Source organism: Oncorhynchus kisutch, linkage group LG6 (assembly GCF_002021735.2).
Source record: "Oncorhynchus kisutch isolate 150728-3 linkage group LG6, Okis_V2, whole genome shotgun sequence".
In the NCBI taxonomy this organism is placed as follows: Eukaryota; Metazoa; Chordata; class Actinopteri; order Salmoniformes; family Salmonidae; genus Oncorhynchus; species Oncorhynchus kisutch.
In genome coordinates this window covers 11937761-11965759 of record NC_034179.2, presented here as the reverse complement: position 1 = coordinate 11965759, position 27999 = coordinate 11937761, and the positions used below count along the sequence as shown (strand labels likewise).

Genomic DNA, 27999 nt, shown 5'->3' with positions numbered 1-27999 from the left:
ATTGTTGCTGACGCTAATGTTGTTAAAGACACACACCTGCCTAAAAGCTAGTGAGTAGGTAACTATTTAACTTGAGAGAAAATTAAACCCGAGGGCGTTAATTTAGCTTCAAATCTTTAGTCGCGAAGAAACAAAAAAAGTATTCCATCGATCGGGAAAGATCATGGATGCGCCGATGATGCTGGTGTTGATGATGATGCACTCAAAACAAGTTTTTTTTATTTTTTTTATCTGTGATGCGCTGCTAACAATGAATGCATGTATGAATTAATGAATGGACGGATTAATTCAAATGAATACTCAATTTCCCATGTTTCTTGCAATGTCGCCCTCGCGTCACCAGTTGCACATGCCTACTCGTCTTTTTGTGCAAAGTCAGGTTTGTTTATGCACTGAAAAGCCAAAAGCGTAATGGCGCCGGACAGGTTGTGATGAGCTAGCGGGAATAGTAACGAGTCGACCTACACCCTCGGAAAGAGTACGTGGTGAAATAAGTAAAGAAACCTAAGCTAAATTGCTCATCGCGAAAATGCAGATCACTTTGAAAACCCTCCAGCAGCAGACATTTAAAATCGACATAGACGAAGAGGAGACGGTGAGTTGAGATGCATTTGTTGAAGGGGGTGGGTGGCTTCGGCTAAGTTACCGTTGGCTAACGTTAGCTAGCACACATTCTAGCTAGTTTGACATGGATAACTACTGTAGGTAGCGAAGCAATTTAAACATGTTCAAGTCCCCATTCAAGTAGTGAATTAGTAATAGTCTTTAACGTAAAGTAGTAAATTGCTTCATATACACTTATTGCGATTTTATGATGCAAAAACAGATCTGAAACTTGAGGAAATAGTAACTAACGTTGACTGATTTATGCTAGCTTTAGCTAGTAACGTTAGCTACCTAAATTAGCTGAACTTTATCAATCTCAACTAGCGAGCTCATTAGTTGACGCTGTCTAGTTAAATCACTTTTGTCATGCATAGTTGCAATTTATGTTTACAATAGATATTTATTCAAAACGGCAACTTTTGGGTTTGTTTTATAGCTAGTTAGCTAGCTAGTAATATTAGTCATCTATTATAGCTAGCTAACGTTAATTTGTTAACGTTAGTCACACGTAGCTCGGTAGATAGCTAATTATGAAGCAGTTGAATAGTTTGTTACCTATTTGGAAAATGTAATGGTTCAGATCATTGATCCATATAGCTAGCTATCTAACGACAGCTCTAGGTTTGACAACATGTATTTCTCACAATGGACTTCGATCCCTTTATACTTTGTCTACTCTTTTTCTTTACAGGTAAAAACCTTAAAGGAAAGAATTGAGAATGAGAAGGGAAACGATGGTTTTCCGGTTGCAGGGCAGAAATTGATATATGCAGGTACAGTTTGTATTTTATTACCCTACTCTACATTTCGTCTGGCAGTATAAGGACTTTTATTTTTTATTTTTTTAAGCGTAATAAATCGTTGTGCTGTCATAATATAATTACATGTCTCCTGTTGGTTTGCCTTGTGCCACACTGACAAGAGAGCTGCATAAGTATGTCAGTACACAGGTTGTCATCTCAATGTTTTCATGTATACTGAACAAAAAAATATAAACACAACATAAAATGTTAGTCCCATGTTTCATGAGCTGAGACAAAAGATCACAGAAATGTTCCATATGCACAAAAAGCTTATTTATCAAAAATGTTGTGCACATCCCTGTTAGTGAGCATTTCTACTTTGCCAAGATAATCTATCCAGCAGACACTGGAATATCAAGAAGCTGATTAAACGGCACGATCATTACACAGGTGCACCTTGTGCTGGGGACAATAAAAAGGCCACTCTAAAATGTGCAGTTGTCACACAACACAATGTCATAGATGTCTCAAGTTTTGAGGGTGTGTGCAATTGGCATGCTGACTGCAGGAATGTTGCCAGAGATGTTAATTTCTCTACCAAAAGCCGCCTCCAACGCCATTTTAGAGAATTAGGCAGTACGTCAAATCAGCCTCAACTGCAGACCACGTGTAACCACAACAGCCCAGGGCCTCCACACCCAGCTTCTTCACCTGCGGGATCGTCTGAGACCAGCCACCCAGACAGTTGATGAAACTTGCCTGTAATAAAACCCTTTGTGGGGAAAAATGTATTTTGATTTAGTAGGTTAGCCTATGCCCTACCAGGACCACCCATGGCTGTGCCCCTGCCAAGTCATGTGAATTCCATAGTTTAGGGCTTAATGAATTTATTTCAATTGACTGTAACTCAGTAAAATCATTTAAATTGTTGCTTGTTGCGTTTTTGATATTTTTGATCTGTATAATTATGTTATGGGAATGCAGAAATAGTATTCAGTCCGTGTATGTGACATTAAAAAAATGTGCGAAATGTGACTTTTTGGGAGACTTGGAACAAATTCACATAGATGTAAGTTATAGATCTGTTATTAAAGAAAGTCTGTGGTAGAGCTGTCTCTATGTACACTATTTATATGTTTCCCGGTCTTAAGTTTAGTTTTTGTTTAATTTTTGGTTTTCTACACCAGCTTCAAATACTATTTTTGGTTATGAAAAATATTTCACAGTGGTTTAGATGGTATAATGATTATCTACACTATAGTTGCTTGTTTTGTAAATAAACTGAATTTAGGTCGAACTGTTAGATTCTTAGTAACTAGGAAATGGTGGAGCGATTTCAGCATAGTACATCTTTTAATGTTTCTTCACCACTATGACTTAACTTATAGGTGACAGGATAGCAGAGTTCTCCCCAGGGATAGGCTTCTGTGAATTTCATTGGCATAGAATGTCAGGGTTCTTGAAGCATTGTTGGCTGATAACTATCTTCATTAGAGGTCGACCGATTATGATTTTTCAACGCCGATTATTGGAGGACCCCCCCCCCCCCCCCCCCCCCCCCCCCCCCAAAAAAGCCGATACCGATTAATCGGCCGATTTAATTTTTGGTGTATATATTTTTTTTAAATGACATTTTTTATTTGTAATAATGACAATTACAACAATACTGAATGAACTCTTTAACTTAATATAATACATCAATAAAATCAATTTAGCCTCACATAAATAATGAAACATGTTCAATTTGGTTTAAATAATGCAAAAACAGTGTTGGAGAAGAAAGTAAAAGTGCAATATGTGCTATGTAGGAAAGCTAACGTTTCAGTTCCTTGCTCAGAACATGAGAACATATGAAAGCTGGTGGTTCCTTTTAACATGAGTCTTCAATATTCCCAGGTAAGAAGTTTTTGGTTGTAGTTATTATAGGACTATTTCTCTCTATACCATTTGTATTCCATTAACCTTTGACTATTTGATGTTCTTATGTGTAACAGTATAGCTTCCGTCCTTCTCCTCACTCCTACCTGGGCTCAAACCAGGAACACAACAACAGCCTCCCTCGAAGCAGTGTTACCCATGCAGAGCAAGGGGAATAACTACTCCAAGTCTCAGAGCGAGTGACGTTTGAAACGCTATTAGCTCGCACCCCGCTAACTAGCTAGCCATTTCACATCGGTTACACCAGCCTAATCTCGGGAGTTGATAGGCTTGAAGTCATAAACAGCAGAGCTGCTGGCAAAACGCACGAAAGTGCTGTTTGAATGAATTCTTGTGAGCCTGCTGCTGCCTACCACCGCTCAGTCAGACTGCTCTATCAAATCATAGACTTAGTTATAACATAATAACACACAGAAAGGCATTAGGTCATTAATATGGACGAATCCGGAAACTATCATCTCGAAAACAAGACGTTTATTCTTTCAGTGAAATACGGAACCGTTCCGTATTTTATCTAACAGGTGGCATGCATAAGTCTAAATATTCCTCTGTTATATTGCACAACCTTCAATGTTATGTTATAACTACGTAACATTCTGGCAAATTAGGCAGCCCAAACTGTTGCATATACACACTCTGCGTGCAATGAACGCAAGAGAAGTGACACAATTTCACCTGGTTAATATTGCCTGCTAACCTGGATTTATTTTAGCTAAATATGTAGGTTTAAAAATATATACTTCTGTGTATTGATTTTAAGAAAGGCATTGATGTTTATGGTTAGGTACACATTGGAGCAACGATACGCACCGCATCGATTATATGCAACGCAGGACACGCTAGATAACTACACATGGTTGATATTACTAGTTTAACTAGCGATTATGATAGGTTTAATGCTAGCTTGCAACTTACCTTGGCTTACTGCATTCGCGTAACAGCCAGGCTCCTCGTGGAGTGCAATGAGAGGCAGGTGGTTAGTGTTGGACTAGTTAACTGTAAGGTTGCAATATTGAATCCCCCGAGCTGACAAGGTAAAAATCTGTTGTTCTGCCCCTGAACGAGGCAGTTAACCCACCGTTCCTAGGCCGTCATTGAAAATACGAATGTGTTCTTAACTGACTTTCCTAGTTAAATAAAGGTGTAAAAAAAATATTATAATAATCTGCCAAATCGGTGTACAAAAATACTGACTTCCGATTGTTATGAACTTGAAATCGGACCTAATTAATCGGCCATTCCAATTAATCGGTTGACTTCTAATCTTCATGTTTGTTCCTTGCAGGGAAAATCCTAAATGATGACACTGCTATCAAGGACTATAAGATTGATGAGAAGAACTTTGTGGTTGTCATGGTGGCAAAGGTAAGGTATTAAAGGGGTTGAGATCTGGCCTTTATTGTGGTGGAGAATTTAAGAGTAGATGGCACAGAACTGTTTTTGCATCGTAAAACCATTTTCACACACACACCAGACCATAACACACATACTGTGGCACCCACTGATATTGGCAGATGGACTTAATTAACTTTCCATGTCATTAGACGTGTGTGTGTGATGTAGATTTCCTAGGCCTGTCACACCGGTGTTAATTTAGTCAACAAAAATTGTGACAAATATTAATCGAATATCAATTTCTTTTCAGTGGCAATTGACGAGATTATAACTGACTAAATAGGCCCAGGAAAAAATTACTAAACAAATGATTTTTAATTTTAGTTGACTGAAACGAGACTATTATCCCTGTGACTAAAATCTCAGTGGACTGAACAATAGTTTTTGGAGAGATTGAGCGCTTTTCAGTGACGAGCACAATTAATATTAGCAGCACAGATGCTCAGTTCTGTTCAGCATTGGGCGCACACGCCTAGCCTACATCAGTTCTTGTCATAGATTTTCAAGCAGATTTAAGTCAAAACTGTAACTCGGCCACCCAGCAACTTTTATTTCCTTCCTGGTAAGGAACTCCAGTGTAGATTTGGCCTTGTTTTAGGTTATTGTCCTGCTGAAAGGGGAATTAATCTCCTAGTGTTTAGTAGAAAGCAGACTGAGCCAGGTTTTCCTCTAGCATTTTTCCTGTCCTTAGCGCCATTAAGTACATGTTTTATCTTGAAAAACATCCTATTCCTTAATGATTGCAAGCATACCCATAACATGATGCAGCCACCACTGTGCTTAAAAATATGGAGTGATCCTCTGTAATATGTTGTATTGCATTTGCCCCAAACATAACTTTGTATTCATGACAAAAGGTTAATTGCCTTGCCACATTGCAGTATTACTTTAGTGCTTTGTTGCAAGCAGGATGCATGATTTGAATTGTTTTAATACTGTACATGCTCCCTCCTTTTCCCTCTGTCAATTAGGTTAATATTGTGGAGTAACTACAATGTTGTTTTTGCCTATCACAGCCATTAAACTCTGTAACTGTTTTAAAGTTAGAGTGTAGTGCGTACCAGTACATCACTGGTGCCAAGCTTCCTGCCATCCAGGACCTGTATACTAGGCAGCGTCAGAGGAAGGCCCAAAAAATTGTCAGACTCCAGTCTTAGACTGTTCTCTCTGCTACCGCACGGCAAGCGGTACCGGAGTGCCTTGTCTAGGTCCAAAAGGCTCCTTAACAGCTTCCACCCCCAAGCCATAAGATTGATGAACAATTAATCAAATGGCCACCTGGACTATTTACGTTGCCCCCCCCCCCCTCTCTTTGTTTTTACACTGCTGTTAGTCACTATTTATTATTATCTATGCATAGTCACTTTACCCTACCCACATGTACAAATTACCTTGACTCACCTGTACCCCTGCACATTAACTCGTTACTGGTACCCCCTGTATATAGCCTCGTTGTTATTTTACTTTGTTACTTTTGATTTTTTTAAATTACTTTGGTTTATTTGGTGAATATTTTGTTAACCAACAACGCAGTTCAAGAAATAGTTAAGGGCTTGTAAGTACGCATTTCACTGTAAGGTCTACAGCTGTTGTATTTGGAGCATGTGAGGAATAACATTTGATTTTGAAGATGTGATTTGGCCTTGGACTTTAATGCAGGGAAACTTTAATCTGTTTTTCCTAATTTCTTCTAGCATGTTAAATGTTCAATCAGAGGAGAGGAAAAAACACTCTAGTTCACCTTTACTCCACAGACGCATACAAAGCTCTCCCTCACTCTTCATTTGACCATAATTCTATCCTCCTGATTCCCGCTTACAAGCAAAAAATAAAGCAGGAAGCACCAGTGACTCTGTCAGTAAAGAAATGGTCAGATGATGCAAATGCTCAGCTTCAGGACTGTTTTGTTAGCACAGACTGGAATATGTTTCGTGATTCTTCCTATGGCATTGAGGAGTACACCACATCAGTCGCTGGCTTCGTCAATAAATGCACCGCACCGATGACGTCGCCCCCACAGTGACTGTACGTACAAACCCCAACCAGAAGCCATGGATTCCTGGCCACATCCGCACTGAGCAAAAGGGTAGAGCTGCCGCTTTCAAGGAGCGGGACTCTAATCTGGATGCTTAAGAAATCCCACTATGCCCTCTGACGAACCATCAAACAGGCAAAGCATCAATACAGGACTAAGATTGAATTGTACTACACCGGCACGCGTCAGATGTGGCAGGGCTTGCAAACTATTAGACTACAAAGGGAAGCACAGCCGCAAGCTGTCCAGTATCACAAGCCTACCAGATGAGCTAAATGCCTTTTATGCTCACTTCGAGGCAAGCAGCACTGAAGCATGCATGAGAGCATCTGCTGTTCTGCATTACTGTGATCACGCTCTCAGTAGCCAATGTGAGTATGGCCTTTAAACAGGTCAACATTCACAAGGCTGCAGGGCCAGACCGGATTACCAGGATGTGTACACCGAGCATGCGCTGACAATGGGCAAGTGTCTTCACTGACATTTTCAACCTGCCCCTGATTGAGTCTGTAATACCAACATGTTTCAAGCAGGCCACTATAGTCCAGACCTGCCAACATGCACGCATTTTGCGTACCAACTACGCTATTCTCTGTCCATGAACGCAGGTACGAGATCCGATTTTAATAGTAAGCAGAAATGTAATTTGTTATTTATTTAACATTTTAATAAAAAAAATAATTCACTGGGTAAATCTAACATCCCGATTCTCGAGCTGCAACACACCGACATGTACGGAGTTTGTGTCAACGGACATGGAGATGAATACATTATTATTTGACGTAGCTACTCCGTGTTTGCCCCTCCTGTTTGTTGTGATGCTGATTTTTGCCAACTGTCAGCTGTACGTAAACACATGGACAAATCCCTTTTCAACTCCGTGCCAGCAGTTCACTCGCTAGTGAAATAAATTAAATGCAAATACGAAAGAAAAAAATATATATATATTTGTGCGAGTGTGATATACATTTAATTCTGCATTCCATTAGTTGTATTTTCCACGTAACATTACGAGGATCACGCAACCTGAGACTAACTAATTATGATCCACGTCACAAAAAGCATTACAGAAGTTTAATAAAAAATAAATGGAAACATCTTGGCATTAAATGTCGGGAGTTTAGAAGACTGAGCGATTTTAATGAATGAGTGTCCGGTATTAACTATAGAGGCAATGCTTCTAAAAGGCCTTTGCACTAGATTTGAGATTTTATCAATTTCGGAAATCTGAAATTATTTATGCAAATAAATACAAATCCAATAGGCACCTTTTACATAGGCTGAAACACCTGACCCTTCTAGCGAACAGTGTTCAGATTCCCTTTGCGGTAGCCTACTTAAGCTTTGTCTAGTCAGTTTGCGGTCTGTGTCAACGTGATCATTTGTTTTTATTATGTTTTCAAAAATGATTTTGCTTTTAGTGTTCATTAGGAACCGTGTTTTAAAAGTGATCAGACCCAAACAGCACGAGCAGTCGGGGGGGGGGGGGGGAAGAACCCCAATTCGGCACGTGCTACGCGAGCGAGTTGAATCTACAATTTTTTGCACGCAGCTGGTACTCTTAAAAAGTTGGACAGGGTTGGCAGGTTTGATAATTCCTGTGCCCAAGAACACTAAGGTAACCTGTCTAAATTACTACTGACCCGTAGCACTCACATCTGTAGCCATGAAGTGCTTTGATACGCTGGTCATGGCTCACATCAACACCATTATCCCAGAATCCCTAGATCCACTCCAATTTGCATACTGCCCAAACAGATCCACAGATGATGCAATCTCTATTGCACTCCACCCTGCCCTTTCCCACCTGGACAAAAGGAACACCTATGTGAGAATGCTATTCATTGATGACAGCTCAGCGTTCAACACCATAGTGCCCTCAAAGCTTATCACTAAGCTAACGACCCTGGGAGTAAACATCTCCCTCTGAAACTGGATCCTGGACTTCCTGACGGGCCGCCCCCAGGTGGTAAGGGTAGGTAACAAGACATTTGCCACGCTGATCCTCAACACAGGGGCTCCTCGGGTGTGTGCTCGGTCCCCTCCTGTACTCACTGTTCAGTCTTGACTGCATGGCCAGGCACCATTAAGTTTGCCGACGACACAACACTGTTAGGCCTGATCACCGACAATGAGACGGCCAATATGGAGGAGGTCAGAGACCTGGCCGCGTGGTGCAAGGACCACAACCTCTCCCTCAAAGTGATGAAGACAAAAGAGATGATTGCAGACTGCAGGAAAAGGGGGACCGAGCATGCCTTCATTCTTATTCCCGGGGCTGTAGTGGAGCAGGTTGAGAGCTTCAAGTACCTTGGTGTCCACATCACCAACAAACTATCATGGTCCAAACACACCAAGACAGCTGTGGAGAGGGCACGACAAATCCTATTGCCCCTCAGGTGACTGAAAAGATTTGGCATGGGTCCTCAGATCCTCAAAAGGTTCTACAGCTGCACCATTTTTTTATTTATTTATTTATTTTACCTTTATTTAACCAGGTAGGCAAGTTGAGAACAAGTTCTCATTTACAATTGCGACCTGGCCAAGATAAAGCAAAGCAGTTCGACAGATAAAACGACAGTTACACATGGAGTAAAAACAAACATACAGTCAATAATGCAGTATAAACAAGTCTATATACAATGTGAGCAAATGAGGTGAGAAGGGAGGTAAAGGCAAAAAAGGCCATGATGGCAAAGTAAATACAATATAGCAAGTAAAATACTGGAATGGTAGTTTTGCAATGGAAGAATGTGCAAAGTAGAAATAAAAATAATGGGGTGCAAAGGAGCAAAATAAATAAATAAATTAAAATTAAATACAGTTGGCAAAGAGGTAGTTGTTTGGGCTAAATTATAGGTGGGCTATGTACAGGTGCAGTAATCTGTGAGCTGCTCTGACAGTTGGTGCTTAAAGCTAGTGAGGGAGATAAGTGTTTCCAGTTTCAGAGATTTTTGTAGTTCGTTCCAGTCATTGGCAGCAGAGAACTGGAAGGAGAGGCGGCCAAAGAAAGAAAGAATTGGTTTTGGGGATGACTAGAGATATACCTGCTGGAGCGTGTGCTACAGGTGGGAGATGCTATGGTGACCAGCGAGCTGAGATAAGGGGGGACTTTACCTAGCAGGGTCTTGTAGATGACATGGAGCCAGTGGGTTTGGCGACGAGTATGAAGCGAGGGCCAGCCAACGAGAGCGTACAGGTCACAATGGTGGGTAGTATATGGGGCTTTGGTGATAAAACGGATTGCACTGTGATAGACTGCATCCAATTTGTTGAGTAGGGTATTGGAGGCTATTTTGTAAATGACATCGCCAAAGTCGAGGATTGGTAGGATGGTCAGTTTTACACGGGTATGTTTGGCAGCATGAGTGAAGGATGCTTTGTTGCGAAATAGGAAGCCAATTCTAGATTTAACTTTGGATTGGAGATGTTTGATATGGGTCTGGAAGGAGAGTTTACAGTCTAACCAGACACCTAAGTATTTGTAGTTGTCCACGTATTCTAAGTCAGAGCCGTCCAGAGTAGTGATGTTGGACAGGCGGGTAGGTGCAGGTAGCGATCGGTTGAAGAGCATGCATTTAGTTTTACTTGTATTTAAGAGCAATTGGAGGCCACGGAAGGAGAGTTGTATGGCATTGAAGCTTGCCTGGAGGGTTGTTAACACAGTGTCCAAAGAAGGGCCGGAAGTATACAGAATGTTGTCGTCTGCGTAGAGGTGGATCAGGGACTCACCAGCAGCAATGAGAGCAATGGTTGCATCACTGCCTGGTATCACTGCCTGGCATCACTGCCTGGTGTGGCAACTGCTCGGCCTCCGACCACAAGGCACTACAGAGGGTAGTGCGTACAGCCCAGTACATCACTGGGGTCAAGCTTCCTGCCATCCAGGACCTCTATACCAGGCGATGTCAGAGGAAGGCCCTAAAAATTGTCAGACTCCAGCCACCCTAGTCAGACTGTTCTCTCTGCCACTGCACGGCAAGCTGTACCGGAGTACCAATATAAGTCCAAAAGGCTTCTTAACAGCTTCTACCCTCAATGCATAAGACTCCTGAACAGCTAATCAAATGGCTACCCAGACTATTTGCGTTGTCCCACCCCCCTCTTTTACTCTGCTGCTACTCTGTTTGTTCATCAACGCATAGTCACTTTAATAACTACCTACATGTACATCTTTCCTCGACTAACCGGCACATTGTCTCTGTAAGGGTACCCCCTGTATATAGCCTCCACATTGTCTCTCTAACGGTGCCCCCTGTATATAGCCTCCACATTGTCTCTCTAACGGTACCCCCTGTATATAGCCTCCACATTCTCTGTAACGGTACCCCCTGTATATAGCCTCCACATTGTCTCTAACGGTACCACCTGTATATAGCCTCCACATTGTCTCTAACGGTACCCCCTGTATATAGCCTCCACATTGTCTCTAACGGTACCCCCTGTATATAGCCTCCACATTGACTCTGTACTGGTACCCCCTGTATATAGCCTCCACATTGACTCTGTACTGGTACCCCCTGTATATAGCCTCCACATTGTCTCTAACGGTACCCCCTGTATATAGCCTCCACATTGTCTCTAACGGTACCCCCTGTATATAGCCTCCACATTGTCTCTAACGGTACCCCCTGTATATAGCCTCCACATTGTCTCTAACGGTACCCTCTGTATATAGCCTCCACATTGTCTCTAACGGTACCCCCTGTATATAGCCTCCACATTGTCTCTAACGGTACCCCCTGTATATAGCCTCACTACTATTATGTTACTGCTGCTCTTCAATTATTTATTTGATTTTTTTCTTATCTATTTTTACTTCACACATTTTTCTTAACTGCATTGTTGGTTAAGGGCTGTAAGTATTTCACTACGGTCTACACCTGTCGTATTCAGAGCATGTGAGAAATGCATTTAGATTTGAAGTCAAATTGGCGTCATGTTGAAATCCGGAGTGGTTTCCTTCCTCTCCGGCAACATAGTTAGGAAGGACACCTGTCTCTTTGTAGTGACTGGGTGTATAGATACTACACTTTGGATGGTGTATCTTCCCCATGCTCAAAAGGATATTTGATGTCTGCTTTAAAAAAATAAACTTATTGCCCCATCTACCAATAAGTGCCATTGGAACGAGGCTTTGGAAAACCTCCTTGGTCTTTGTGTTTTGTAATTCACTGCTCAGCTGAGGGACCATACAATTATCTGTATTTGTGGGCTACAGAGATGAGGTAGACACTTATTGCACACAGTGAGTCCATGCAACTTATTAGGTGACTTGTTAAACACATTTTTACTCCTGAACTTTAGGGTTGCCATAACAAAGGGGTTGAATACTTATTGACTTGACATTTCAGCTTTTAATTTTTAATTAATTTCCAAACATAATTCCACTTTGATATTATGGGGTATTGTGTGTAGGCCAGTGGGAGGGTCCACGTTGTACTCATTTTAAATTGTCTTTAACACAACAAAATGTGGAGAAAGTCGAGGGGTGTGAATTCATTCTCAAGGCACTACCTGTTTTTCCCTCGCTTGAGTATAGAAAAGTATTTACATTTTTAGTCTTGCGCAACCCTCACACTTTCCTCACTGCATTTCTTAGCCAGGTTCTGTAGCAATGTACTAGCTAAGTCTACCTCTTCAGAGAAAGCGGCTTGATTCTAGCCATTACTGTTCAAAACATATGACCCATAATACCTCCGCTACATTGGTTGGCCGCATTTTCCATTCATAAAGCATATTGTGGGCCATTCTAAAACGAGGCTATTTGCGGCCCGGATTGTTAACCATTTGTTTAGGCTACGCCTTGTTCAGTCATGTTATCTCATTAGCTAGCTATTGCTAACAACCTGGGTTGCGTTCAGCGGGATGTAACGTTTGGTAACTTTCAGCTTTGTAGAACAAACTTTGCTGTCTGACATGTTGAATAAGGAATAACCTCAGCTCTGTTTTTGCAACTGAACGTGGCCCTGTAGCCTGTATGCAAACATTTTGGTGACACAAACAAATGCATAGCAAACTATTTATTGAGTAAATAACGTTGGGCTGTTGGACCGTTGATAACGATGACAATGTGACTGAGATGCAACCCATACTACTTTGCAAATACTTTGAAGAAGTGTCGAGAGAGACTTGTCAGTTAAATGACTTTCTTGCCAGCTCTAAATGCAGTTATGAATGTAATACTAAAAATAGCAAGGTGGAACAAAAACTCATGATAAATAGAAGAGCACAAAGAAAGATTGTATTTAATATTATACTGACTCCACACACAATGGCCAACTCAGTCCCTGTAGCCATTTTGTTGACTATTTATTAATTTCCTGCAATCCTACACATTTTGGCATGGTGTGGAGAGAATTTTTTGTATTTAAGCACATTTCCAATGGGGATGCCATGAGATTTGACGTTCTCCCGACTGTCTTATTATTAGTTGAAATTTACACTTAAAGTATTTTAAATGTATTTTTTTTGGAGTGGTGGCCACGATTTAGCAACGGCGGCCCACCGCTTCTAGATTAATATAGGGGAAACACTGATTTGTTTACTATTGGTTAATGATACAATACAAATGAAAGGTAATTTAGTTGATTAAAATGGCCCAGTGTTTTTGTAATTTTGACAACTACAGTGGCAAAGTATGTGAACCCTTTGGAATTACCTGGATTTCTGCATAAATTGGTCATCAAATTTTTCTTGATCTGATCTTCATCAAAGTCACAACAATAGACAAACAGTTTAAGCACACTAACGCACAAATTATTGTATTCAATATAGACAAAAAATTACATAATTTAAACATTCACAGTGTAGGTTGGAAAAAGTATGTGAACCCCTAGGCTAATGACTTCTCCAAAAGCTAATTGGAGTCAGGAGTCAGCTAACCTGGAGTACAATCACTGAGATGAGATTGGAGATGTTGGTTAGAGCTGCCTTGCCCTATAAAAAACACAAGAAGCATTGCCTGATGTGAGCCATGCCTCGAACAAAAGAGATCTCAAAAGACCTAAGATTAAGAATTGCTGACTTGCATACAGCTGGAAAGGGTTACAAAATTATCTCTAAAAGCCTTGATGTTAATCAGTCCGCGGTAAGACAAATTGTTTATAATTGTAGAAAGTTCAGCGCTGTTGCTACTCTCCCTAGGAGTGGCCGTCCTGCAAAGATGACTGCAAGAGCAGTCCTAGAATCCTGGAGTGTCAGCTAAAGACATGCTAACATGTCTGTTGACGAGTCTACAATACGTAAAACACTAAACAAGAATGGTGTTCATGGGAGGGCATCACGGAAGAAGCCACTACTGTCTGAAAAAAAAACATTCCTGCACATCTGAAGTTTTCAAAAGTGCACCTGGATGTTCCACAGCGCTACTGGCGAAATATTCTGTGTACAGATGAAACTACAGTTGAGTTGTTTGGAAGGAACACAACACTATGTTTGGAGAAAAAAAGGCACAGCACAACAACAAACCTCATCCCAACTGTAAAGTTTTATTTATTTCACCTTTATTTAACCAGGTAGGCTAGTTGAGAACACCTTTATTTAACCAGGTAGGCTAGTTGAGAACACCTTTATTTAACCAGGTAGGCTAGTTGAGAACACCTTTATTTAACCAGGTAGGCTAGTTGAGAACACCTTTATTTAACCAGGTAGGCTAGTTGAGAACACCTTTATTTAACCAGGTAGGCTAGTTGAGAACACCTTTATTTAACCAGGTAGGCTAGTTGAGAACACCTTTATTTAACCAGGTAGGCTAGTTGAGAACACCTTTATTTAACCAGGTAGGCTAGTTGAGAACACCTTTATTTAACCAGGTAGGCTAGTTGAGAACAAGTTCTCATTTGCAACTGCGACCTGGCCAAGATAAAGCATAGCAGTGTGAACAGACAACACAGAGTTACACATGGAGTAAACCATTAACAAGTCAATAACACAGTAGGGAAAAAAAGGGGAGTCTATATACATTGTGTGCAAAAGGCATGAGGTAGGTGAATAATTACAATTTTACAATTAATAACACTGGGGTGATAAATGATCAGATGGTCATGTACAGGTAGAGATATTGTTGTGCAAAAGAGCAGAAAAGTAAATAAATATAAAGAGTATGGGGAAGAGGTAGGTAAAATTGGGTGGGCTATTTACCAATAGACTATGTACAGCTGCAGCGATCGGTTAGCTGCTCAGATAGCAGATGTTTGAAGTTGGTGAGGGAGATAAAAGTCTCCAACTTCAGCGATTTTTGCAATTCGTTCCAGTCACAGGCAGCAGAGAACTGGGACGAAAGGCAGCCAAATGAGGTGTTGGCTTTAGGGATGAGTATGGTGAAGGGAGCTACCTCAGGGCCTGGACATCTTGCTATCATAAACTTTCAAATGTATTTTTCTGTCCATCAAGGCATTTTGCAGGAGAATGTAAGACTCTGTCCACCAATTGAAGCTCAACAGAAGTTGAGTGATGCAACAGGACAACGACCCAAAACGCAGAATGACTTCAACAGAAGAAAATACACCTGGAGTGGCCCAGTCCGAGTCCTGACCTCAACCTGATTTTAGATGCTGTGGCATGATCTCGAGAGCAGTTCACAAGACTAGAGGTCGACCGATTAATCGAAATGGCTGATTAATTAGGGCCGATTTCAAGTTTTAAATAACAATCGTAAATCGGTATTTTTGGACACCGGTTAAAAAAAAAAATTTACACCTTTTTTATTTAATCTTTATTTAACTAGGCAAGTCAGTTAAGAACACATTCTTATTTTCAATGACTGCCTAGGAATGGTGGGTTAACTGCCTCGTTCAGGGGCAGAACGACAGATTTTTACCTTGTCAGCTTGGGGGATTCAATCTTGCAACCTTAGTTTAGTCCAACGCTCTAACCACCTGTTGAAGGAATTTTATTCCTCTGTTTTAATTCCCAATCAAAATGAAACACTCTGTCAATGCATAAGGGTTTGTAAGACCCTTATTTTATAAGAATGGACAGAGCCCCGGTCTTACAAGTCAAGTAACAGCCTTTAATTCAAGAGAGTACTGAGTTCATACACATTTTACCACAGGTTATAAACTGAAAATGACGCCAGCGTTTTCTAAATGTTCCGTCTCTTCTTGACACTGGTAGAAAGGCCCTATAGTTCTCAAGCCTTCCCTCCTCGCCTAGAGCCAAGGTCAGTCAGTGTAGATAAGCATTCTAGACAGTCTGGAGATAGTCCGTCCCTGCCATCTGGAGATTTGTACCAAGGAACAGACCGTCATTGTTCCAAACTCTTGACTACATTATATTCAATACTGGGAGCAAGAGAGCAAATTCATACATGTACAGTAACATAACAGCATTTGGACGAGTCAGTCCTGATTGAAATGTATACTTAATTAGTCATCATTGATAAAAATTCCCTTAACACGACCTGATTACATTTCACTCCACGAGGAGACTGCCTGTTACGCGAATGCAGTAAGCCAAGGTAAGTTGCTAGCTAGCATTAAACTTATCTTATAAAAAACAATCAATCATAATCACTAGTCAACTACACATGGTTGATATTACTAGTTTATCTAGCTTGTCCTGCGTTGCATATAATCGATGCGGTGCGTATCTTTGCTCCAATGTGTACCTAACCATAAACATCAATGCCTTTCTTAAAATCAATACACAGAAGTATATATTTTTAAACCTGCATATTTAGCTAAAAGAAATCCAGGTTAGCAGGCAATATTAACCAGGTGAAATTGCACACAGTCAGTGTATATGCAACAGTTTGGGCCTCCTAATTTGCTAGAATTTTACATAATTATGACATAACATGACATTGAAGGTTGTGCAATGCACCCTGCTGCTACCTGCCACCCGTTAGGTCAAATACGGAACGGTTCCGTATTTCACTGAAAGAATAAACGTCTTGTTTTTGAGATGATAGTTTCCGGATTCTACCATATTAATGACCAACGGCTGGTATTTCTGTGTGTTTATTATATTATAACTAAGTCTATGATTTGATAGAGCAGTCTGACTGAGAGGTGGTAGGCAGCAGCAGGCTCATAAGCATTCATTCAAACAGCACTTTCGTGCATTTTGCCAGCAGCTCTGCAGGTCTGATCTGCAACCACAAAACGTTTGGTTGAGGTTATTGCTGCCAAAGGAGGGTCAACCAGTTATTAAATCCAAGGGTTCACATACTTTTCCCACCTTGCACTGTGAATGTTTACACGATGTGTTCAGTAAAGACATGGAAACGTATAATTGCTTATTATTTTAAGCAGACTATCTATTCCTGTGACCTAGATGAAGATCACAATCTTATGACCAATTTATGCAAAAATCCAGGCATTTCCAAAGGGTTCGCACATTATTTTCTTGCCACTGTAAACTAAATCCTTTTTGTCATTTGAATAAGACTTAATGATATTATAGTCAATGACTAAATAAAAAAAAAATAAGTGCCAAAATTAGCTGTCACACACCTCGATATCACACTGACAGAATGCAGATTGCATCCCACTGTGCAGAGTCGATTGGAATCAGTGTTACAGCCCCCCTTCCCATGCATACAGGTGCAGCAACAGTTCATCCAATGATTGAATATTCTACCACACTGAGCTACAATATGTCACTTCTGCGCAGTTTGAGTGTCTGATAGTTGGCAGCAGGTAGTGTCCTTGAAAGATTGAATGGTAAAGATGGCTGTTTATTTGCATATCTTTGAGTCTTGGATCTGATCCTATATTGATGGAAAAATCTAACTTTAAGCAAGATGAGTAGCCTACGAGGCTAGCAAGCTTGTTTTCTTGCTGTGTTTTTGCTTAGTAAAAAAGGAACTTGCTACCTCACAAAGTGAAAGTCACCTAAAATGAATACTGCTTCACAGTAATTCCCAATGTGTCCATGTCTGTATGTAGCCTAAAGCAGATCACAGGCTTCTTACATGACACGATCCATATTGGTTAAATCATTGTTACTGTATCACTTATAGGCATAAGTGTTCTTTTAAAAGATGCCTTGGAAAGAAACAAAAACCGAGCGCTGTGGGCGTCCCCTTTCTCTCTGTAGCCTAAAGCAGCCCCAGCAGCTGCCCAGCCTTCCAGTTCTGCCGCCACCACCTCCTCCAGCACTACAGCCCCCACTGTACCCACGGCTGCCTCGCCAGGCTCAGATAACCCACCAGAGGGGTCCAAACCAGCCGAGGAGAGGCCCTGCAGCACTTCAGCACCAGCATCAACCCCCACCAGGTAGGTCTGGTTTGGCAGTCACTGCTGTGTCACAAATGACAACTTATTTTCTATATCGTTCACTACTTTTGACCAGAGCCCTGTTGCCTATATAGTGCACTACATAGGGAGTAAGGTGCCATTGGGGATGCTGTCGATGTTACCTCGGCCTGAAGACCACAGCCCAGCTGGCAGCCATTAATAGGAGGCTGTTTTTACCGGTCCATCTCAACGGTAGCCTCATGCAAAGGCACAGACACGCCGGTAGCGTTTGCCAGCTGAGACTACTTAGCACCTCTGAACAGAGTGCCAGCCGTCATTTGCGAACTGATTCTACATGTAGAATCATGTGTAAAAATGTCGGCAGTCGCCCACCGGTGGGTGGTCCCTGAAACACACTGAACGAACGGCAGATGGACGTGCGGTGTGTGTTCTCTCCTAAGACGAGGCCAGTAGACATGTTGCTAGTGTCTGAGCTTATAGAAGGATGAATGCATCTCTTTGTGGTTGTATTTTAGTACAGGGCAGACCATGTGATGTACTACTTGAACAGTACTCATCAGTGTCACGCTCCTTCTCTTTCAGTTCCTCTGGTCTATTGACAAATGTGAACATGTTCGAGGAGGCAACTTCTGCTCTGGGTAAATGGTCTTCCTGATATAAGTGAACATTATTGAGTGTATATGTGATTGACTATCCTTTACCTTGTCCTCTAATAGATGGGTATATGGCCATGTGTCTTGGTAGTCTTCCCTATATAGATAAAGAAGTGAAAGGCATAGCTCTGCCTCACAATCTGTTTTTATTAGGCTATGTTTATCCTAGTGAATGATGTCATCTGAAGCTTACAGAATCTCTCAGATCAAAATGCTGTCTGGTTGGTTTGTTCTTCCTGCTCTTCAGTGACAGGCCAATCGTATGAGAACATGGTGACAGAGATGATGCTGATGGGCTACGAGAGGGAGCAGGTAGTGGCAGCGCTCAGAGCCAGCTTCAATAACCCAGACAGAGCTGTGGAGTACCTGCTTACAGTAAGCACACACACACACACACACACACACACACACACACACACACACAGCTTCAACAACCCAGACAGCTGTGGAGTACCTGCTTACAGTAAACACACACACAGCTTCAACAACCCAGACAGCTGTGGAGTACCTGCTTACAGTAAACACACACACACACACACAGCTTCAACAACCCAGACAGCTGTGGAGTACCTGCTAACAGTAAGCCCACACACACAGCTTTAACCTCTTGCGACGAGCAATCCCGTATCCGGGACCGTAAATATATTGGCTCACAAGCTTAGCCTTTTGTTAACCTCTTAAGCCCACCCGACGCGCAGACGTCTCATCTAGCCATCAGCAAATGCGCTACGCCAAATGCTAATAGCACTCGTTAAAACTCAAACGTTCATTAAAACACACATGCAGGGTACTGAATTAAAGCTACACTCGTGAATCTAGCCAACAAGTCAGATTATTAAAATGCTTTTCGGCGAAAGCATGAGAAGCTATTATCTGATAGCATGCAACACCCCGAAATACCTGAATGCGACGTAAACAAAATAATTAGCGTAGCCGGCGCTACACAAATACACTTTTTTTTCTATTAAATCGGTCCATATATACCCAAAATATCCATCTATGGAAACTGTGTGATTCAGAAAAAAACTAAAAAACGCAACGCCATTTTTTTTTATTAAAAAAGTCGACGATAAACTTTCACAAAACACTTCGAAATACTTTTGTAATCCAACTTTAGGTATTAGTAAACTTTAATAATCTATCAAATTGATCACGGGGCGATGTGTATTCAATAGCTCCACGTCTTCAAATCATGTTCGGGAATCTCTCTTCCAAAACTTCCTGTCGGAGACCGGATGGAAAGTGGTCTCCTTCGTTTGACCAAGAAACAACGTCCAGGCAATTGACAAGACTGGCGACATCGTGTGGAAGCTGTAGGACTTGCAATCTCAGCCCCATTTAATTTGGTCTCCCATAGACAATACACGCAAGTGGCGCATTGATATTTTTTTCAGTGATCAGTTTTTCTTGCGCTTTTCGATGAAACACACGCTCTGTTATAGTCACAGCCGTGATTTAACCAGTTTTAGAAACGTGAGAGTGTTTTCTATCCACACACACTAATCATAGGCATATGCTATATTCCTGGCATGAGTAGGACGCTGAAATGTTGCGCGATTTTTAACAGAATGATCGAAAAAGTAGTGGGTAGGCTTAACAGGTTTAACAACACTGTCATCTCAGATTTTCAAAATATGCTTTTCAACCATAGCTACACAAGCATTTGTGTAAGAGTATTGATAGCTAGCATATCATTAAGCCTAGCATTCAGCAGGCAACATTTTCACAAAAACAAGAAAAGCATTCAAATAAAATCATTTACCTTTGAAGAACTTCGAATGTTTTCAATGAGGAGACTCAGTTAGATAGCAAATGTTCCGTTTTTCCAAAAATATTATTTGTGTAGGAGAAATCGCTCCGTTTTGTTCATCACGTTTGGCTAAGACAAAAAACGAAAATTCTGTCATTACAACGCCAAACTTTTTTCCAAATTAACTCCATAATATCGACAGAAACATGGCAAACGTTGTTTAGAATCAATCCTCAAGGTGTTTTTCACATATCTATTCGATGATAAATCATTCGTGGCAGTTTAGTTTCTCCTCTGTACCAAATGGAAAAATGCATGCAGCTGGAGATTACGCAATAATTTCGACGGAGGACACCAAGCGGACACCTGGTAAATGTAGTCTCTTATGGTCAATCTTCCAATGATATGCCTACAAATACGTCACAATGCTGCAGACACCTTGGGGAAACGACAGAAAGTGTAGGCTCATTCCTTGCGCATTCACAGCCATATAAGGAGACATTGGAACACAGCGCCTCCCAAATCTGGGGCATTTCCTGTTTGAAATGTCATCTTGGTTTCGCCTGTAGCATCAGTTCTGTGGCACTCACAGATAATATCTTTGCAGTTTTGGAAACGTCAGAGTGTTTTCTTTCCAAAGCTGTCAATTATATGCATAGTCGAGCATCTTTTCGTGACAAAATATCTTGTTTAAAACGGGAACGTTTTTCATCCAAAAATTAAATACTGCCCCCAGAGGTTCAAGAGGTTAACAACCCAGACAGCTGTGGAGTACCTGCTAACAGTATCTCCCCATCACACCATACACTTCTCTAGTCTGACACGCCTTTTTATTCAGTGTGAATGGTCATGTGAAAGAAATGCTCTAACCAACCCCCAGCCACATCTAGCTTAATGGATGGGTAACTATTGTCTAGACGTATACACATCTTCGTTAAATACAATAGATGGCCGTAATAACCCACAGACACACTTGGCTAACCGGATGGGTCATGTAATCATCTAGAGAATTTGAGTATTTTGTTTAGACAAGTTTAGACAAGTAGGTAGCTAGCTACCAACTGGGAACCCCCAAGAGTTCCCAGTTGTCTTGAACGCACTGAAGTCAGAGATTTCCGACTTGCCAGTTGTTTTGAATGGGGCAATAGTTCCAACCCATACTACTAGCAATAAAAACTGATTGTCATAGCTAGCCACCAAGCTTGAATCTGCAGGTAGCTAAAGCTAACTAACTAGGTTCAATGTTAAATAATATCATTTCAGAGATCATACATGTAACGCTAGCGAGCCAGGCAACGCAAGCTAGCTAACTTTAACTTGCAATGAATGATTAATGACTTTCTGACAAAATTAGATGTGTATAATATCTGAAAATGTAGCTATCTAGATTCTTACCCGTATGAATTAACGATTTTTCCTCTGTCACGATGCCGTGGTTGCCCTTAGTTTGAAGATGTTATCTGGAGACAGGTGTTTTATCCAACAGCCTTCTGTGTTCTCTTTTCAACTCCCTCCACATATTTGCAATCAAAATGCCAAAATTATCTCCATCTCCTTAGCTATCATACTCTTCCACCGGGCATTTGACTGATTTCAAAACTCAACTTCTGTGATTGCCATTTCTTCCCCATCACTGTCATCAGAAACAACACTTTTGTGGTTATTCATGATATCTTTCAAAAAAGCTGCAGTGGAAAGGATTATCTACACATACTGAGCAGCTCATGCTATAGACAGAAGCGTGCTACATGGCAGACCAATCCGAACTCATCTCTCGGCATGTCCAGCCCATCCATTATCTCAGCCAATCATGGCTAGCGGGAAGGTTCCTGGCTTTTTCCGTGGCTAAATCATCTAGTTTCGTAATTTAACGATTTTATTAGTATTTACAGATGGCATACAAGTTTATTATGGAAAATGAAAGTTCACATGTTCCAGTAGGCATTTCTGCAACGACAAAAAAAACACATTTTTATATAATTATGTTTACGTTCAAATACCTCTCCTGTGAAGTAGTGTCGTGCGCCATACGCCGAGTTTCCTGAAATGAGTCACACATGATATTGACTGGTTATTTCATAGTAAAACAAACAAAATACCCCTTGTTTTTCAAGTACTTCAGGTTTTCTATTTTATGATGGTTTTCATCCACATGTTACTTAGAGCTGGAAGCTAGATTCCTCCACAGTCGGACAATTCTCACGTTGGGTCGCTAATGCGGTAGCGAACGTTGTCGTGTGTGTGTTCTTCAGGGGATCCCAGCTGGGGAGGAGAGCCATGCGGGTGCTGACCCAGTGGTGCCCTCTGTGGGTGGAGGAACTCCAGCTCTCAACACAGGCAGTATGACAACCCCCGCCAGCGTTGCAACAGGAGGTGAGTGTGGGTGGGCGCGCATGCCTCTACACTGGGTAACAACACTTGTATGTATGCTGTGGACACTAAGAAAACATTTGATGCATTTTTATTCTCTTTTTTTTCTCTCTGAAATAATAAGAAACTGGTAACATATTGACTGACCATTCTCAGCATCAGCTAGATTCTGAGATGACCTCCATGTTGCACTGGATCGATTGTTCCATGCCGTAAGCGGTTTGTCATACTGGAGGATAATAAGCTGAAATAAAAGATCCCATAAATATTCCATACACAGTTTGTTTCTCTCTAATGTTGTGTACAAATTTGTTTACATCCCTGTTAGTGAACATTTCTCTTTTGCCAGGATAATCCATCCACCTGACAGGTGTGGCTTTATCAAGAAGCTGATTAAACGGCATGATCGTTACACAGGTGCACCTTGTACTGGGGACAATAAGGCCACTCTAAAATGTGATGTTTTGTTATACAGCACAATTGCCACAGATGTTTCAAGTTTTGATGCAGCATGCATTTGTCGTGCTGACTGCAGGTATGTCCACCACAGCTTTTGCCAGATAATTTAATGTTAACTTCTCTACCATAAGCCGCCTCCAATGTTAGAATGTAGCAGTACATCCAACCAGCCTCACAACCACCGACCACGTGTAACCACGCCAGCCCAGGACCTCCACATCTGGCTTCTTCACCTGTGGGATTGTCTGAGACCAGCCACCCAGACAGCTGATGAAACTGTGGGTTTACAAAAGCAAATCATTTCTGCACAAACTGTCAGAAACTGTATCAGGGAAGCTCATCTGCGTGCTAGTCGTCCATACTAGGGTCCTGAGCTGACTGCAGTTTGGCGTCGTAAGGCGACTTCAATGGGCAAACACTCAACTTTGATCGCCACTGGCATGCTGGAGGAGTGCTCTTCACGGATTAATCCTGGTTTCAACTGGCATGCTGGAGGAGTGTGCTCTTCACGGGTTAATCCTGGTTTCAACTGGCATGCTGGAGGAGTGTGCTCTTCACGGGTTAATCCTGGTTTCAACTGGCATGCTGGAGGAGTGTGCTCTTCACGGGTTAATCCTGGTTTCAACTGGCATGCTGGAGGAGTGTGCTCTTCACGGATTAATCCTGGTTTCAACTGGCATGCTGGAGGAGTGTGCTCTTCACGGATTAATCCTGGTTTCAACTGGCATGCTGGAGGAGTGTGCTCTTCACGGATTAATCCTGGTTTCAACTGGCATGCTGGAGGAGTGTGCTCTTCACGGATTAATCCTGGTTTCAACTGGCATGCTGGAGGATTGTGCTCTTCACAGATTTATCCTGGTTTGTGGGTGAGCGGTTTACTGATGTCAACGTTGCAAACAGAGTGCCGTGTGGTGGAGGTCGGGTTATGATATGCACGGCCCCATGTCACAAGGATCTGATCTGTACACAATTCTTGGAAGCTGAAAATGTCCCAGTTCCATGGTGTACATTCTCGCCAGACGCCATGTTTGGGATGCTCTGGATTGACGTGTACGACAGTGTGTTTCAGTTCCACCAATGTTCAACAACTTCACACAGCCATTAAAGAGGAGTGGGACAACATTCCACAGCCTGATCAACTCTAAAGGAGATGTGTTGCGCTGCATGAGGCAAATGATGGTCCCACCAGATACTGCTTTTCTGATCCAGTCATGTGAAATCCATAGATTAGGACCTCATTTATTTAAATTGACTGATTTCCTTATGAACTGTAACTCAGTAAAATATTTGAAGTTGTTGCGTTTTACATTTCAGTATAGTACAAGGACCTGTGTGGACATGTAATGTTGAACTGTGGAAACAGAACCCCTCTTCTCCCCTCTGTGTATCCAGCCAATCCTCTGGGGTTCCTGGTTAACCAGCCTCAGTTCCTCCAGATGAGACGGATCATCCAGCAGAACCCCTCTCTGCTCCCTGCCTTACTACAGCAGATAGGGAGGGAGAACCCCCAGCTTCTGCAAGTATGGATGACTCGCACACTACTCTTTTTATTATTATATTATTATTATTTTTGTGTTTATTTAACCTTTAACTAGGCAAGTCGGTTATTAAGAACAAATTCGTATTTACATTGACTGCCTACCTCCGGCCAAACCATCCCCTAAGCTGGACGACGCTGGGCCAATTGTGCGCCGCCCTATGGGACTCCCAATCACGGCTGGTTGTGATACAGCCTGGGATCGAACCAGGGTCTGTAGTGACTCATCTAGCACTGAGATATAGTGCCTTAGACCGCTGCGCCACTCGGGAGCCTGCTGCTCCACTCTTACCGCCACCAAAGACACAACACACACACTGCTATTTACGATATACTCCTGAATTCATGATCCAGACTATTATTCCACAATCTTGTAGTTGAACTGGTTAAAATGAGCAGTAGATAGACTAGTTGAATGCTGAATTCCAGATAGTTTTGTCTTCCAAATCAATTCCCCTCTGTATCCTTCATCTCTTCAGGCCTACATAGTGATGAGATCAGAGCCTGAAGGCATTGCAGCAGACCCCCACTGGGAGACTGTCTAAAACACTGTGTGTCCCAAATTGCACCCTAATCCCTTTTACAGTGCACTACTTTTGACCAGGGCATCTACTAGCATGCTAGTAGATACCCATAGACTTCCAGTCATTGCACTAGTGCTAGTTAGCATTACCATGCGACACTAACTTCCTTCATTCTGGACACAGATGCATAAAAATGATATCCACAAGTTCATCTGACTCTAGGCCGGTCATTGTAAATAAGAATTTGTTCTTAACTGACTTGCGTAGTTAAATAAAGGATACGTTTAAAAAATAAAGTACATAAAGGGCCTCATTGTGAAAATCCCGAAGTATCCCTTTAAGAAATGGCTGTTCTTTTCCGTTGGAAATGTTTTGCTACAGTGTGCCCTAATGAACACGACCATGTCTTGTTTGTTTCCCTCCCAGCAAATCAGCAGCCACCAAGAGCAGTTTATCCAGATGCTGAACGAGCCAGCCCAGGAGGGGGGACAGGGTGGTGGTGGAGGAGGTGGTGGTGGTGGTGGTGGTGGTGGTGGAGTGGGGGTTGGTGGGGAGGCTGGAAGTGGCATGAACTACATCCAGGTCACACCCCAGGAGAAGGAGGCCATTGAGCGGGTAAGGAAGGAATCTCACAGGTCATGATGGCTGTTGATATGTGGCTACAGTTAAAAATTAGCTAGTTAGCTGAATCTGGAACATTTACAGAAATGTCAGTTAATCTGCATTCTCCATGTCAAATAAACCTAATAACAAAAAGCCAAGTGTTGATTTCTGACTGCGTTGTTTTCAACTGAAGACGAATGACTCCATTACATAGATATCTATCTATCTGAACAAGTCATGCAAATCCTGTAATTTCTGATCTTTGTTAATTTAATTTCCATGTTGACTTTGTCTGCTTCCTCTTCAGCTAAAAGCCCTAGGATTCCCAGAAGGACTTGTTATACAGGCCTACTTTGCCTGTGAGAAGAACGAGAACTTGGCTGCTAACTTCCTTTTACAACAGAACTTTGACGATGACTAGAAAGGGAGCCATGATAGTAATTTTGATCCTTTTCCCCCTCTACTTTTTTGATTGATCAATATCTCATAAAAGCATAAAAACATGGGTCTTCACGGTTTCCTGAATTTTCCTACAAATACATGATACATCTTCTTGGTAACAGTGGATCATAGTTTTTGTGAGAAATAAAAGCTTTTTCTAATCACCTTAATGGTTGAATTGAGTACCAGCTACTTAGTTCATCAGATCACCAGTGTACTACCTGTTTTTATTTTATTCAGCCAAAGACCAACATGATTGTTTCTCACAAGGAAATAAATACTGGTTTAAAGGGTTGATTGCAGAATGTTGTTATAAAAGAGGAGATTGTATGTGATTGGGAAGTTTATGGTGTATTCATTCCTATACATAATTGTTCTTGCTTTTTTTCTGTGTCTCAATTTACCAGTATAGGGATCCCAGTACATAATAATAATAAAAAAAACAGCAATTTGAAATTACAGTGAAAGTTTTTAAACGAGCAACATTGTTAACTTTTAAATTTGTATTAAACTTCTGACATGAACTTCTAGAGAAGTGTGATACAGCATCTAAAATGAGTTGCCATGGCAACTGTACAAATATGGGAAGTACTGATGTATTTTTATGCAACCTGAAAAAAGAAATTGAACCTAGTTTGTCATCCGAGGCATGTATATGGTTTCCCTTGCTTATAGTAGCCTAGTGTTTACAGTTACTATCAACTTGATTTACTGTCACTTTTCCATAGATAAAACTTTTCAACATGAATAATGCCCAATTTGTGTTGGTGGGTGTAAAAACCTCCTATTGACTTAACAGTTAACCCCATGAATAATACTCAAGACTAGGAATAGGATATTGTTCTTATTTAAAAATGGATTTTGGTCAGGTTCTGTACCACCATAGTCTTCTACACGACAGTCTTTATCTAATTGGTATGCTGTCATCTGAAAACCCGTGATAATCGGTGAAAGTGGCAAACAGGCAGAATTTGTTCTTAACTGACTTGCCTAGTTAAATGAAGGTATAAAAAACAATACCTACATGAGAGGAAGCCATGCGACCGTACTCGATCACATGTAAACAATCCTCCCTCCCCGAGCAGACTGTTCTACATAGACCAGCAGGGGGCAGTATTGACCAACATACATTGAAATGCTCGAGCCAGACCACTAGGTGTGCGTGTGTGAGAACCGGCGTTCCACATGTTATATGTCACTTGACACTCAATGAAAGACATTTTTGACTGACTTAACAACGCTTGGTACATTATTGTACTGTGAGATGTGTTCCGTTTGAAAGTGAAGTTCGGCATCGTACATCTGTGTTGCTTATTGACATTTCTATAACGAACTTTGGCAATTAAATATCTAGTGTTTTGTTATTTTCAAGGGTTTGATATTTTGTGATTTATGACTATTAAATGGGCCTTCTCTGTTTCCACTCAGAAACCGAATGGAAGTTATTTTCAAGTCAACATTTGTTGTAACTGTCTGACATCAAAATTCACCACTATAATGCAAGCTGGCCCTGATTTACTTTAATTCAAACTATGATATGAAGCCGGGGAGACATTTTGATTTATGCAAGACCAATTTTGACGGAACAGCGTGTGATCATCTAACATAAGAAAAGAGAACGTTGTACTAAGCCATTAACTGACTTGCCTGGTTAAATATAATTTGAATGTTAAGTCTTCGTCAAGATCAGTCAGTCAAATGGCAAACATTCAAGTCAAGTATATGATTTCACTCAGAGAAG

At 41.4% G+C, this 27999-nt stretch overlaps 1 protein-coding gene across 2 annotated transcripts; it reads left to right on the top strand.

Moving 5' to 3' along the window:
• On the top strand, window positions 1-27681 carry LOC109892325 (UV excision repair protein RAD23 homolog B-like). 2 transcript variants are annotated; one of them, XM_031826199.1, is made up of 11 exons: window positions 218-595; window positions 1298-1379; window positions 4573-4652; window positions 17761-17939; window positions 18504-18559; window positions 18822-18949; window positions 22577-22697; window positions 23170-23229; window positions 24546-24673; window positions 25641-25829; window positions 26125-27681. In XM_031826199.1, the coding sequence occupies exons 1-11, from the start codon at window positions 530-532 to the stop codon at window positions 26236-26238; spliced, it is 1203 nt and encodes a 400-aa protein (XP_031682059.1). In that variant the 5' UTR covers window positions 218-529; the 3' UTR covers window positions 26239-27681. The 2 variants fall into 2 exon arrangements, with proteins under 2 accessions (XP_020340378.1, XP_031682059.1); XM_020484789.2 differs by lacking the exon at window positions 23170-23229 and having other exon boundaries at window positions 1-595.
• The last annotated feature ends 318 nt before the right edge of the window (window positions 27682-27999 follow it).